The 14,158-nt window shown below is 56.2% G+C and overlaps 1 protein-coding gene across 4 annotated transcripts; it reads left to right on the top strand.

Moving 5' to 3' along the window:
• Nucleotides 1-2,799: 2,799 nt before the first annotated feature.
• PROC (protein C, inactivator of coagulation factors Va and VIIIa) lies at nt 2,800-13,336 on the top strand. Of its 4 annotated transcripts, XM_024998472.2 has the most exons (10): nt 2,800-2,865; nt 3,645-3,781; nt 4,177-4,267; nt 5,699-5,865; nt 7,432-7,456; nt 7,575-7,712; nt 7,814-7,948; nt 10,319-10,467; nt 11,402-11,519; nt 12,650-13,336. In XM_024998472.2, the coding sequence occupies exons 1-10, from the start codon at nt 2,820-2,822 to the stop codon at nt 13,225-13,227; spliced, it is 1,584 nt and encodes a 527-aa protein (XP_024854240.1). In that variant the 5' UTR covers nt 2,800-2,819; the 3' UTR covers nt 13,228-13,336. The 4 variants fall into 4 exon arrangements, with proteins under 4 accessions (XP_024854240.1, XP_015329858.1, NP_001159984.1 ...); XM_015474372.3 differs by lacking the exon at nt 3,645-3,781; NM_001166512.1 differs by lacking the exon at nt 3,645-3,781 and having other exon boundaries at nt 2,809-2,865; nt 4,181-4,267.
• Nucleotides 13,337-14,158: the final 822 nt, after the last annotated feature.

The raw sequence follows: 14,158 nt of genomic DNA, 5'->3' as shown, positions 1-14,158 counted from the left end.
CCAAAGGGGAGGTTTTTGAACGTCCCACCGCTGGATGCCACCTGATAATTCTGGTTTTTGTTTTTTACCTCACACCTTTGCTTCCCGTACCTTCTCCCGCGTCCTCACAAATTCGGGCAATTCCCTGCACGCAGACTCCTTCCCGTCTCTCAACCGTCTCTAACCGGAATGCCTGAGTTCTGCTCTAGCATCTGACTCAACTTGACTGAATCGGACCAACTCACACCTAGGAAGAGCAACCCCAGAGACAGATAAGGTCAGTCGGCTACGTCCACCACGCCGGGTGAAGCTGCCCGGGCCGGAACCCTTCCGCGGGACCAGGGCAGCGCCCCCTGCTGGAAGGCTGTCGCAATTGAGCAGAGATGCCGCATACCTGGACTCACCCGGACACTCCAGGTGATGCCTGCCTTTCAGAGTCAGCAGAACTTGGTAAGAGCTGGTGGCACTGACCTTCTCTGCTTCAGGGAGGCGACCCGAGTCTCCTGCGCTGGCTGCAGATGCCCTGGCTCTTCTAGGTACTGATGCTTTGGCATCTCGGCTGGTTTGGAGGTGGGCGCCTCTGGCAGAGTCCCTTATTCTTAGTCAGGGTTTGTGGTGGACCCTAAGTAAACTTCACACGGAGCTGACCTTCTGGGCTAGGCTGGGGAGCAGGCGGGAGGCAAGGAGATGGCAGGGGAGAGAAGACGGGCAGGAGTCCCCGTGAACAAGCACAGCGCCTTGCACTTGGAAGGTGAAATGAGGGATAGCAGGCTGTGGGGTAAAAGTGATGCTGCAGACTCATGGGGGAGGACCCTGGGGCTAGCATGGGGGTGCAGGGGGCATCTTTATACATTCCTTGGCTGTGAAAGCCTCCCCTCTTGTGTGGTTGGGCACATGGTCTTCATGCTTCCTGCCCAAGTCATCAGGACCATGACTTCCTTTCTCCATGCAGCAGCCCCAGACCTTAGAAACAGCCACTGACTCTCCTCTTGCCAGAAGCTCCATCCCAAACTCTGTCTTTTCCTCCTCCCCGCCTGAGGGCCCTTCCTCTCTTACCTGGGCCCTGCCTGCCTTCTGATGTCCAGCTGAAGCTGGACTCCTTCAGGTAGCCTTCCCTGGTCACCCTACTCGCTCTGATTTCCCTCTCTTTCATAAGCATCGCCATCTTCACCAGCCACTTGGCCTCTGCACAGTGCGTCTGCCTTGTTAGACGTTCATCCTGTTTCTCTGGTTTTCTCCAGTGGGCCGTGTGGGCAGCATAAGGGCCTTCGACTTCACAACCAGGAACAGTGCTGTACCCCAGGAGGAGGTGTCTGGTTGCAAGGAGACTTTAAGGAAAGAGGGGATTTCCCACGAGGGCAGGGAGACCCCCATGAAGCCAAACATAAGTTGTGCCCCAGTCATGATGAAGTAGGCTGCTACTGCTCCGCTTGCCCTGACTCTCCAGGTCTTCGTGGTCTGTCTCTCTCTGTACGTCTACATCTTTCTCCTCATCAGCCTCCTCTGCTTTAAGCTCAGACATGTGTATCTAAGCTCTGGCTTCAAACCCTGTGAGTCCTGTGCTCAGTGGAATAAGACTGATGCCCCACTCCTGCGGGCTTGGGGAGAGAATCTGTTTGACTCCTGGGTCAGGGGACTTCCTGGTACTCTCACCAGAGGTCAGCAGGGCAGAGTCACATGAGCTGTGCAAGGGCTGGACTCTGAGGAGTGTGGTCAAGTCCTCCAAGGAGGAAGTGGGCTTTGGAAGAAGCGGGGTATTTCTAGGACAGGAAGGAAGATGCGTGATAAGGGCTGATGGACCGCAGCGCCAGGGCCAAGGTTCCAGGTCAAACCCTTTACTTCTGCTCCTGCCCTTTCTGACATCCTGGTCACAAACGGACTGCAGACTTTCCACAATTCTGTTGACTTTTCTCACTTGCTCACAAAAGTAGGTGAGAGGTGCCCGAAGTGCTGGAAAGACCTGAGTTCTAATCCAGACCTGCCATTTACAGGCTCCGTGAATTTGGTCCAATGTCAAAAGACTTCTGAGTGTCCTCATCTGCAAAGCTGAGGTTATGGAAGTAGCGATGTGCAGCTGTGTGTGGTGGGAGAGGGTGACAGTCACGGGAGCAGCTGGAGCTGAGGGTTTAGCTGAGTATTGGCACCCATGTGGTAGAGAGCCTGAGAGGCAAATCTTTTACTGTTTTTACATCACATCATGATGTTATCAGGAAGGCAGGCCATTGAATAAGTAACAATGTTTCTCTTATGCTGACACATCAAATAGACGCATCTTGTAACTAATGGCATCCTGCATGCATGCTAAGCCGCTCAGTTGTGTCTGACTCTTTGTGACCCTGTGGACTGTAGCCCACCAGGTTCCTCTGTCCATGGGATTCTCCAGGCAAGGATACTGGAGTAGGTTGCCATATCCTTCTTCAGGGGACACTCCCAACCCAGGGATCAAACCCGTATCTCTTATGCCTCCTGCATCGGCAGGTTTGTGTGTGTGTGTGTGTGTTTCACCACTAGCGCCACCTGGGAAGCCCAGTGGCATCTTAGATTTGGTGAAATAACATTATCAGTTGTGCTGATCTGAGGCAAACGGCAATAGCACTGGGTAAAAATGTCCTCATCTGTGAAAAGGGGACAGTGTCCCTCCTTTAGCCAGCTGCTCTGAGGCTACAACGAGGCCACGGCTGGAGGTGCCTGCCCTCCCACTGCTGGGGCACAGGGGGCTTGGGGCAAACAGAGCTGTCCTGAGCCGGGAACTTGTTTGTTTATCTGTGCAGGGGGAGGCCTCTGCACCGAGGGCCAAGCAAATATTTGTGGTTGTGGATTAACTCGAGTTCCAGGCTGTCATGGCGGCAGGAGGGCAACCTTGCAGTTTCTCCGCGGCCCACCCCAGTAAGTCCCCTTCGAGGCAGGTCTGTGACAGGGGCTGGAGGAAGGGAGCAGGCCTGAAGGTGGGATCTTCTCGCCAGGGTTCAAGAAGCTGGCTGGAGCTTGGCGTAAGGAAATCACAGCTCTGCCAGCAGCCAGGCCAAAGCTCTGGTTGGCATTCCTCGGGCTTGGGTGCCATGGTTCCCAGGGGCTTTCTTCCCAGACTCTGAGGGAGGTGGGAGTTGGCTGAGGGCCTCCAGATCTGAGCCATCATCAGAGGCAGCTGGAGCCCCGGGGTGACCAGGGGTGCCCGTCCCACCCCCACTTCTACTTCTAAACCCTTTAAACAAAAGTCAGAACTAGCCTCAGAGGGAGTCAGCAAAGGTGGGAGGGGAAGGTGGGAGGTCAGCAGGGAGGGGGTGCTGGTGGGGCACCCCCTCAGCCTGGGGGGCAGCGGGGCGCCTAGGTTTCTGGCCTGAAGTGCTATGTCTGTGGCCCCAATCTGTGGCCTTGGGGCTCGCCTGGTGGTTTGGGGCAGGGGTTAAAGTTCCAGGTCTGAAGCCACACGGGCCTGAGCTTGAGTACTAACTCTTCCACTTCCTGGTTGGGAGTGTTTGATGTGTGACTTCTCTCCTGCGAGCCTCAATCCCCGCTCTGTGAAATGGGGTGACACCGTGAACACCTCTCTCTCGAGTAGTGGTGAACCTCAGCTGACATACTAGTAGCTCGAGCTTACTGAGCATTTGCTATGCACAAACCTATTCAACAGCTTTATGTAGATTAACTCATTTAATTCTCACAAGAACCAGATAAGGCAGAAATACAGTTTTCCCATCCATTTTACAAACGAGGAGACGGAGGAGCAGTAAGGGGTCTTGCCCAGCAACCCTGTCCTGGAGCTGGGATTCGCTCTGACTTGGTGACCCGCCCTCTGAACCAGGTACAAATTGCTTGAAAGGCACCATGAGTGTCCAGTAAATGTTAGTTATTACTCTTGGCCTGACTTGTAGACTGGCAGAGGCACCACCCCCAAGCCCTCATCAGGGGAGGGCACAAACCCTTCAGTGTCGAGTCCCCTTTGATCTTCCCCAGGTTGCTGCCCCTTCCACTTCCTCTCTTCACCCTGCAGACTCAGGGCGTGTGACTTTAGCTCTGTATAGAGAAGCGGATCCCTGGGACCTCTGACCCCAGCTTCTGCCCTGGCGACCAGCGCGCTCACACACACACACACACACACAGAGGCTTGTTCACTCAGCTCCCACGGTGGGGGCAGGGCGTGGCGGTGGGCAGAGTGGGACCTGGTGGGGCTGCTGGAAGCTCAGAAGTCCTCCTCAGACAGGTGGCTGCAGCTTCAGAATGTGGCAGCTTACAAGCCTCTTACTGTTCGTGACCATCTGGGGAATTTCCAGCACACCAGCTCCTCCTGGTAAGGCCATGCTCCCCTTCCCCGAATCCCTGGGACCCTCGGGGTCTTCATACCTTTCTCCATCTCCTCTGAGCCTCAGGGTGAGGTGTGAACAGGGAGGACGTGAGTGAGGGCAAGAGCAGCAGGGCGTGCAGGGTCTGAGTACTGAGATGATGACCCGGAGCCCCTGGGGCACGCCCTTCCTCCTCCCTGGGTGGGGAGTGGTCACACAGTCCCCTGGCTTTCCCTCTCCACTACTCCCTCCCTCAACTGTGTAAACTCCAGGCCCAGCTGCCACCCATCCTACCCCAGGGCAGTCTCTCCTCCTAAAATGCTCATCTGCTGCCCTGAGAACTGGAGGCCAGAATGCAGGGGGAGGGGAGGCCTGTGGGAGAAATGAGCTGCCTGGCTCATTAGGCAAGCCATTCCCCCACCTTCTGGGGCCGCAACAGGCTGTTTCTTACATTTCTGCCTCTTCTTGAGTGGCTGGTCTGCCTGGGGTGCCTTCCTCCCCACCCCCAACCCTGGTCCATGTGGCTCCTAAGGCCAGACTCAGTTCCAGCACATCTTCCTTCCCCAAGGATGCCCTTCCTGGCCACGGCATCCTGGAGTCTCTGTTTTACACTCCCCAACTCGGTCCCTCCACCGCAGCTATCCCCCTGCATCCAAGGCAGACACCTTTCAGAGCCTGGGGATATAATGGTGCTCCCTGGGTGGCTGCGCTGCTGTTGTCCAGGTGTTCCTGCCCAAGGGGAAGGGCATGGGAAAGTCATCATGGGGTGGGGGAGGGGAGAGCAGGGAGGCTGGAGCGAGGGAGTTAAGATTGGGTGCCTCAAGGGGTACTTGGAGAACAATGAGGCCCATTTAACTCTGCAGTTGAACAATACCAAGAGGAGTGAAAGTCGCCCAGTAGCATCAGACTCTTTGTGACCCCATGGACTATAGCCTGCCAGGCTCCTCTGTCTATGGAATTCTCCAGGCCAGAATACTGGAGTAGGTTGCTTTTCCCTTCTCCAGGGGATCTTCCTGACCCAGGAATGGAACCAGGGTCTCCTGCACTGCAGGCGGGTTCTACCAGCTGAGCCACCAGGGAAGCCCAGTAATAGTAGTAGCACGTGGCACTGGTCACTGGCTGCTCATTTCTGCGCTTGGCACTGTCCTAAGTGTTTTACATGATTATCTCATCCTCATCTTTTGATGAATAAACCAAAGTGAAGAGAGGTAAAGGCTTGCTCAAGGTCACATGGAGATTGGGTTGGGTCTGTCTGTCTTAGCACATGCACTCCGAATGGTCAAGTGTCCTGTCCTCAGATGACCTGTCACCTCCTTCGGGAGAAGGAGGCGTGCAGGGGAGGAGGGGAACCAAGATGCAAACCTGCCCAGGGTCTCTCCCCAGTGGGGGCCCCTCACGGCAGGCCCCCCACCAAAGTCAGCTCCCCGTCCCCATCCCAGACTCAGTGTTCTCCAGCAGCCAGCGTGCCCACCAAGTGCTGCGGATCCGCAAACGTGCCAACTCCTTCCTGGAGGAGCTGCGGCCCGGCAACGTGGAGCGTGAGTGCTCAGAGGAGGTCTGTGAGTTCGAGGAAGCTCGGGAGATTTTCCAAAACACGGAAGACACAGTAAGGCCGCCCGACTGGGTGCAGAGCATGAGGCTCAGGGGTGGGACCTGGAGGAGCAGGCTGGGGTCCTTGGGAGGTGGGCAGTGGATGCCAGACCCTTGCCCTCCCAGCTTGCTGGGGTGCAGCTGTGGCGTAAATGGCCCTACGGTCTTGGTCAGGGCACACAGGACTCCAAAAAACAACTCTGCAATGAGCATGAAGAGTCTGGGAAGCTTTGGGCTGGTTTCCCACTCAGTCCCACAGGAGGCAGTTCAGCCCCAGTTCACCTGCAACTGGCCACCACTGCCTCCTTCTCCTCTCTCCCTGTGGCCAAAAGGCCACCACTGCTTCCACGCCGCACCCCTGCTTAACTGCTCATCAGGCGACCCAAGACTGATGTCTCTGCACACACACCCACTCTGTGCCTCAGAGTCTCCAGGGCTGAAATCTGGTTGCTCAGGGCATCTAAAGAAAGGGTCTGTCCTCTGTACCCCAGAGCTCCGTGGTGGAGACCCTGAGGCGCACTCGGTAGGGGCGGTCGCTTCCTGATACAAGGCTCAGACCCTCTCCAGCTTCAAGAGCTCACTTTAGCTTCTAGGACCTAGGGGCTGTGCCATCACCTGGGGGGCCCTCAAGCTGTCTGTAGGCATGCCCTCCCACTCAGGGCTTTCAGGGCTGAAGGGGGAACTCTGGGCGGCTTTTTCTCTTGCCCTCCTCTACCACGTCCTTGATTAGATCCCCACGGACTCTTTCCTCAAATGGCCTCTTCAGCAGACGCCTAGGTGGCTTTCTGCAGGCATGGCCTGGGCACATCACACCCACCTAACCCGAGTCTCCAGCGGGGGGCTTGTGGCCTGGGCATCAAGCAGTGGATCTCAGGGAATGGTGGTCCCAGCCCAGCAGCAGAAGTGCCACCAGGATGGTGGTTCAGTCACTAAGTCTTGTCCAACTCTTGCGACCCCATGGACTGTAGCCTGCCAGGCCCCTCTGTCCATGGGGTTTTCCAGGCAAGAATACTATAGTGGGTTGCCTGACCCAGGGATCGTACCCAGGTCTCCCAAATTCATGGCAGATTCTTCACCAAGTCACCAGGGAAGCCCAAGCCTGGTTACAAAAGCAGACTTCTTGAACTAGCAAGCTGTGTCTCACCTCCAATGTCCTTCTGGTCACTCAGCTCTGAGCACACCGGTTCAGGGAGACCAGACAGGCTGAGAAAGGAGGGAGGGGCTGGAAAGAGAGAGCAGGGCACTCCGGGGGTGGGGGAGCTTTTGGGTCCCTTCTGCCGCAGTGGCTGCCTTGGTGGCTGCCAGGACCCAGAGCAAGCTTCCAGGGCACGGGGGTCAGGTATGGGATGTGGAGATCGCCAGAGAGGCAAGGAGGAGCCTGGCATTTCTCAGGATACAGCTGCCTCCCCGCCCCGCCCCTCTTCGGCTAAGGGGGTTGACCCCTCCTTGTGTGGGATAATCGCTCCCCTGCCCGCTTAGAGGCTGGTCTGCTGGACCTGGGCCAGCGCGGGGAGGGGTCCCAGGGGCTCCCCATTTACACAGGCGGGCTGACGGCCCCTGATGCTGCCACTTCTCTCCGCAGATGGCCTTCTGGTCCAAGTATAGCGGTGAGTGCGCTCCAGTCCTCTGGCCGCCATACCTGTGCCCCTCGGGGGGCTCCGGGTCGCTGGGGAACCGGGAGCGGGCTGGCAGCCCGGGTGACGCCCTCTTCACCCCTCGTCGCAGACGGGGACCAGTGCGAGGACCGGCCCTCAGGGAGCCCGTGCGACCTCCCATGCTGTGGACGCGGCAAGTGCATCGATGGCCTGGGCGGCTTCCGCTGCGACTGCGCGGAGGGCTGGGAGGGCCGCTTCTGCTTGCACGGTGAGGGGGCGGGGGCGGCGGGGCGGGGACCTTCCCAGGCCCTTGTACGGCGGGGCGCGTAGAGCCTCGGCGCCCTCGCGGCGCCCTCCGTGTGTGCCCAGAGGTGCGCTTCTCCAACTGCTCGGCGGAAAACGGCGGCTGCGCCCACTACTGCATGGAGGAGGAGGGCCGGCGCCACTGCAGCTGCGCGCCCGGCTACCGGCTGGAGGACGACCACCAGCTCTGCGTGTCCAAGGGTGAGCTCCCTCAACGGGGACCGCACGGGATCCCCGGGCGGTGAGCGAGCCACCGGGCTGAGCCCTAGGCAAGGGAGTGGGAGACGGAGGGTGTCCCCGACGGGTGTCGCGGGTGTCCTGCCCGCTCTTTCCTTCTCTTGCCCAACTTTCTCCAGGGGCCACTGCTCACCTGGGGGACGCCTCCTGGGGCAGGAGCACAGAGGTAGCTCCTCGGATGAGCGGATGTAGAGGGCGCGCCTCCAGCACCCTCCGCATCTATCCTGTGTGTGCTCAGTCGTGTCTGACTCTTTGCGACCCCGTGGACTGTAGCCCACCAGGCTCCTTTGTCCCTGGAAGAATCTTGCCTCTGTCCCAGGCAAGAATCCTGGAGCACGTTGCTATTTCCTTCTCCAGATTCTTCACCAGCTGAGCCACCGTCTTGGATGGCTTTACACCTCCCTTTACCGCTGGCTTCTCTGAAGAGAGCGCAACCTTCTTTTCTGTTTTCCTTTTTATACATTTTAATTTCTATCAGAGTTATATACTTACACAACAATCGGAGTTTGGCGACTCTTACCATGAATTTCAGCAGGTCGTTCCTCAGTGTGGATCTTCTTTCATTCACTGTGTAGCGCCTTTTTCATGTGGAAATTCACATCTTCTACTTCTAGGAATATTTCTTTCGTTATTTCCTTGATGGCTTGACCTTCCTGCTTTCTCTGTTCTCCGTTTCTGCGTCTTCTAATCGGATCTCTTCCCCCGGGGCTGATTTTCTAGTTTTATGATCTCTTCTATTTTCCATCTCTTTGATTCTGTGTTCTTCGTTTGGAGAACTTACCAGGACTCTATAGTCCAGTCCTTTTATAGTCCTTTTACTGAAGAAAGAAAAAAACAACAACAACAACAGAAAATCTAACTTTTCCTTTTGAAGCAATTAGAGAGTCACAGGAAGTTTCAAAGAAATGCCTGGTGAGCCTGTTGGCCAGTGGCCTTTTCTGTGAGACCATCTGAAGGCTCAGGTCACTGACAAAACCCTGTTGCTCAGATTCTTAGGTCTTTAGGCCATTTTCTGAGAGGAATCATCCAAACTCATGCTTGGGTGGTCCCAGCCTGGCTTCCAGCCCCTTGTGGGGGTGCAGGGGAGAGGAGCTGGCAGTTGCCCAGTCTGCAGGTGTCTGCGTGACTTTCTCTGGCCAGCCTTGTGTATCAGTCTTTCCTGTGGCGTCTCCTTGAGTCCTGAGCTCACAGTCTCTGGTTCACCCTCTTCAGAGAATATACCTAGGGTCTTCTGCGGGGATCAGAGAGGACAGTCAAGTCACTGATGAGGGGTCGAGACAGAAGCCTAGGGCTCTAGCAGTTTCTTTGACAAACTCTCAACATTCCTGCCATACTACCTGCACAGCTTCCTCAGACACACATGGAGGCTTCCTGGGCATCTCTGGGGCTAAGCAGCCTGCTACTGCATCTCCTACGACTGGCTGAGGTTTCGGCTTCCTCAGACGACCAAGTCAGTCACAATGCCCCTCGGCTTCTGGAGCTTTGTTGCTATTGTCTCATCTCCATTTGCTGTCACTGTTCAGTCTCCCTGCTGATGGCTTCCTCTTGCTCCTGCAAGTCTGAATCTCTCCAGCCAGTGTGAAGGGCCCTGGCCTCAGTTCTGTTCTATGCTCTCTCTTCCTGGCAGAGGACCACACAACTGTGCTCAGAGCCACTTTGAGGCTCTCCAGGAGTGCCCACCTCCACCTACCCATGAGTTCTTACCTCTGTTAGGAGCTCGGTAACATCCTAGCGTGAGAGCTCACTGCGCGTCCCAGGGATTACTCCCAACAGCCCTGGTGTGTACTGAACTCCTAGAACTTGAACAAGCTGCCTCAGGACAGGCCACAGGTTAGAGATGCTGCTTGGTCTGACTCTTGCCGTTAAGTGGCACTGTTTGTTAACCGACTGACTGACCTGAGGGGCTTTGCAAGTTGATAGAACTACATGTCTAAGCATCATTTATCCTGCTGCTACTGCTGCTAAGTCACTTCAGTCGTGTCCGACTCTGTGCGACCCCATAGACGGCAGCCCACCAGGCTCCCCCATCCCTGGGATTCTCCAGGCAAGAACAGTGGAGTGGGTTGCCATTTCCTTCTCCAATGCATGAAAGTGAAAAGTCAAAGTGAAGTCACTCAGTCGTCTCCGACTCTTAGCGACCTCATGGACCGCAGCCTTCCAGGCTCCTCTGTCCATGGGATTTTCCAGGCAAGAGTGCTGGAGTGGGGTGCCATTGCCTTCTCCATTTATCCTACAAGGCAGCAAATGAGGCTGCTGGCAGGAGGTGGGCAGACATGGGGGGCAGTCTTGGGAGCAGTGCCTGGCAGGCACTCAGCTGCTTTCTCCTGCTTTCAGTGACGTTCCCTTGTGGGAGGCTAGGGAAGCGAATGGAGAAGAAACGCAAGACCTTGAAACGTGACACAAACCAAGTCGACCAAAAAGACCAGTTGGATCCACGGATTGTCGATGGGCAGGAGGCTGGATGGGGAGAGAGCCCCTGGCAGGTGAGAGGAGAGGCAGTAGTCCACCATCTGGGTCAGGAGTCACTGAGCCCAGTTCCTGTTCTGGAGGCACCAGTGGGGAGGGAAGTGAGCCTTTGCTCGGGGTGGGGAGAGGCAGTGCTAAGGGTAGAGGGTCCCAAAGAAAGATGGTGCTAACCTGATGAGAGAGGAGCAGTTGGGCAGGGTGGAGTGGGCACAGGTGTATGTATCTACAGCACCCTTGGGTGCAGAGCAATCAGGAAGAAGTATAGCTTTAAAAATCAGCTGGAAAGATAATGCTGTGCTGGTGGTGTTTCAGGCAGGGGCCTGCCTGAGGGGAGCAGCGTTTGCATAGCAAAAGGCTAGGAGGGAGGGTTGACCCCTGAGTCCCTCTCCAGCTTCCCCATGGAAACTAACACTTACTTGATGTCTGACTCCCAGGCACTGGGGGTTAGGGTCCCCAGAGATCAATAACCTGGGGACTGGTAGGTCTTGGGGATCTCACCCCCAGGAAGGTCAGGATCCTAAACACACGGCAACCCAATGGGACCAGAGCTGGGATGGCTGGCAGGACAGGGGCTGAGGGAACCTGGAGGGGGACCCCCAAGGGCTCTGGGGGGCCTCAAAGGCTACCCGGGGGACTCGAGGCCCAGCCTTAGCCATCAAGGGTAGGAAAGACTCTTTGCATGCTGCTGAGGGTGATTATAGGAACAGCATGGGCAAACGTGGGGAGACACCCTGGAGCAGGCAAACTCTTATCAAACGTGCAGAGGAGAAAGTGCCCAAAAGTCCATGCTGTGTGACCAGGGAACCCAGGAAAGACCTACTTATGCAGCCAGTGTGTTGAGCTTGAGAACCATACATAGGGCTGTGACAAGACCCCAGAGGCCTAAGCGGAGCTGTCAGAAAGCTGTGTTGTGAAGTTGCTGCCCACCCCCCCCCACCCCGACTCTTCCAGGCAGTGCTGCTGGACTCCAAGAAGAAGCTGGTCTGTGGGGCAGTGCTAATCCACGTCTCCTGGGTGCTGACGGTGGCCCACTGCTTGGACAGCCGCAAGAAGCTCATCGTCAGGCTCGGTGCGGGCTGGAAGCAGGCGGGAGGGTGGCCGGGTTTGGGGAGCCTGGTCTCTGGGGGGCTTGAACCCATGCAGAAGGCATCTGGTGGGAAGAGGGCTGTGTGCTCCCAGCCCGCCCCTCCCATGGTGGGAGTTTAGACACCACAGCACCAGGTAAGTTTGCACGTAAGGGGTTCTCTTTGAATCTGGTGGCCAGGTGTTTATATATGTGTGTTTGCAAGTGAGGGGGTTACACACATACTGTGTCTTCAGTCTCACTGTGTGGAGCAGGCTCTGTGTATGTATCTACAGCACCCTTGGGTGCAGAGACCCAGGAGGTGTCCACATGGCCTGGCCTCAGGGCTGCACTTCACACGGATTGACAGGGATCGACTGTGCAGTGGGAGCCCTGGCATCTGCCACAGCAGCCAGTTGTTCCCCTGCAACAGCCCAGGGCTCCCCAAGCCTGGGCCCCACTCTACCAATTTCTGGGGGTGGCGGCTCTCACTCCAACCATCATGCAAAAAGAAGGAAAAAGATATGTATTGAGAATGACTGACCAGACCCACACTCTCTGCCATTATGTCCAGCACAACCAAAGGCCAGTGGGCTCCCATGGGGCTGGGCTTGGAATAAGAGCCCCACCCCCACTTACTAGGCGCCACCTGCCTCGCCTGAGAAGACCTTGTGTCTTATGTGTGATCCAGATCTTTCTTCCCTGGTTAGAGCCTGTGTGCAGCTGGCCCTCCTCTGGGTCCTGCTGCTCCTGCCCTGCCCCCACTTCAGCAGGCACCCCATTTTCTCTTTGAGGCTCTGGTCTATGTCCCAGGTTTCCAGGGAGCTTCCCTGCTGACTGCCCACTGCTGGTCACTGCCCAAGCCTCACTGCTGCATCTCTGAGCCAGTCCTGAATTCAGACCAGTGTTTGCCCCTTTATGATGGACACTCGTGGGCTGTTAACCTTGATAGGGACCTGAGGCACAGCCCTGTGGCCCAGGACCTGCCAGGAATGCATGGTGACCACTCCCACTGTGGACGCATTCCCTGCCATCCACGAGGGCCCACAGGAGCAGGGCAGTCCTGCTAGCTTCAGTGGGGCCCCTGGAGAAGGACGTTCCCCCAGGCTCACTCTGACAGCCCCACTGCCCTGCAGGGGAGTATGACATGCGGCGCTGGGAGAGCTGGGAGGTGGACCTGGACATCAAGGAGGTCATCATCCACCCTAACTATACCAAGAGCACCAGTGACAACGACATCGCCCTGCTCCGCCTGGCCAAGCCTGCCACTCTTTCGCAGACCATTGTGCCCATCTGTCTCCCGGATAGTGGCCTCTCTGAGCGCAAGCTCACCCAGGTCGGCCAGGAGACTGTGGTGACAGGCTGGGGCTACCGTGACGAGACCAAGAGAAACCGCACCTTCGTCCTCAGCTTCATCAAGGTCCCTGTGGTCCCGTACAATGCATGTGTCCATGCCATGGAAAACAAGATCTCTGAGAACATGCTGTGCGCTGGTATCCTCGGGGACCCGAGGGATGCCTGTGAGGGCGACAGTGGGGGGCCTATGGTCACCTTCTTCCGTGGCACCTGGTTCCTGGTGGGCCTGGTGAGCTGGGGCGAGGGCTGTGGGCGCCTCTACAACTACGGCGTTTACACCAAAGTCAGCCGTTACCTTGACTGGATCTACGGCCACATCAAAGCTCAGGAGGCCCCTCTTGAGAGCCAGGTGCCTTAGCATCCCCCGTCACTTGTGTCTGGGCCCCAGAGGACACCCTTGGATAGGGGCTGGATTGTTGAATGGCAAGATGGTGGACATTAAAAAAGGGCTTGCTGCAAGCACACCAGCTATGGCTCTGTCTTTTCAACCCTTTTCTGGGCTGCTCTGGAGGGAAGGATTTTTGGAGCATCTACTGCGTGCCCCACACTTTATGAACAGAATCTTATTTAACTCCTACAGCACCTCTGTGGGGTAGGAAGGAGCGTATCCGAGGTTTGTGGCATCTGAAGCTGGTAACATATAGGAGAGCTCGCTTAATGAAAAAGAACACAAAATGGGACTACAAAAGTGTGAGAGCCCCTTCCAGGACTTTGGAAGGAGCTTGTGTGAGTCAGGGATCCTGATCCAGAGTAAATCCACCTCTGAAGGTAGAGATTGCAGCTCATACTGTATGGGAAGAAACAGGTTCAGGAAGTTTTGCATTGTGAAGCCAAGACCCAAACTGGTCTGACTTCCATCGGGCTGCCCCCATCTCTTCCTGCTGGCTATGGAGGCCAGCATCGGCCTGGTGTGAGGAGGAGCCAGAGACCCAGAGGGGTTGGTTGAGTCCAGAATGAGCTCATACTGTAAGTGGTGATGCTGTTTAAGAACAATGTCACACAATCAATAAACAAAAGGCTCTGTCTTGACCTGGCCTTATAGGCGTACCTGAATGAGACAGAGAAGTAAGTTAGGATGCACCCAACAGAAAGGGATAGTGGTGAGATAAAGCCAAAACAATTAGTCTAAAGTCATCAGATTAGTCTAACTCTACGTATGCCTCAGGCAAGTTACTTCTGTTTTCTGGGCATTAGTAAAATGAAGATTAGATTGTCAGCAGTGGTTCTCAACCTTCACTGTACTTTTGAATCTCCTGGGGGGCTTTCAAAAACATGTCCATCCAAGTTCA

This window comes from Bos taurus, chromosome 2 (genome assembly GCF_002263795.3).
Source record: "Bos taurus isolate L1 Dominette 01449 registration number 42190680 breed Hereford chromosome 2, ARS-UCD2.0, whole genome shotgun sequence".
NCBI classification, from domain to species: Eukaryota; Metazoa; Chordata; class Mammalia; order Artiodactyla; family Bovidae; genus Bos; species Bos taurus.
Note: the sequence above shows the minus strand (reverse complement) of the source record. Positions and strands in the feature narration are given on the sequence as shown.

Excerpts from the sequence above, each read along its gene's own strand:
- PROC (XM_024998472.2), top strand. The coding sequence starts at position 2,820 with ATGGCGGCAGGAGGGCAACCTTGCAGTTTCTCCGCGGCCCACCCCA. Across the intron at positions 7,457-7,574 it reads CTTCTGGTCCAAGTATAGCG|ACGGGGACCAGTGCGAGGAC; the intron begins GTGAGTGCGCTC and ends CCCTCGTCGCAG. Across the intron at positions 11,520-12,649 it reads GAAGCTCATCGTCAGGCTCG|GGGAGTATGACATGCGGCGC; the intron begins GTGCGGGCTGGA and ends ACTGCCCTGCAG.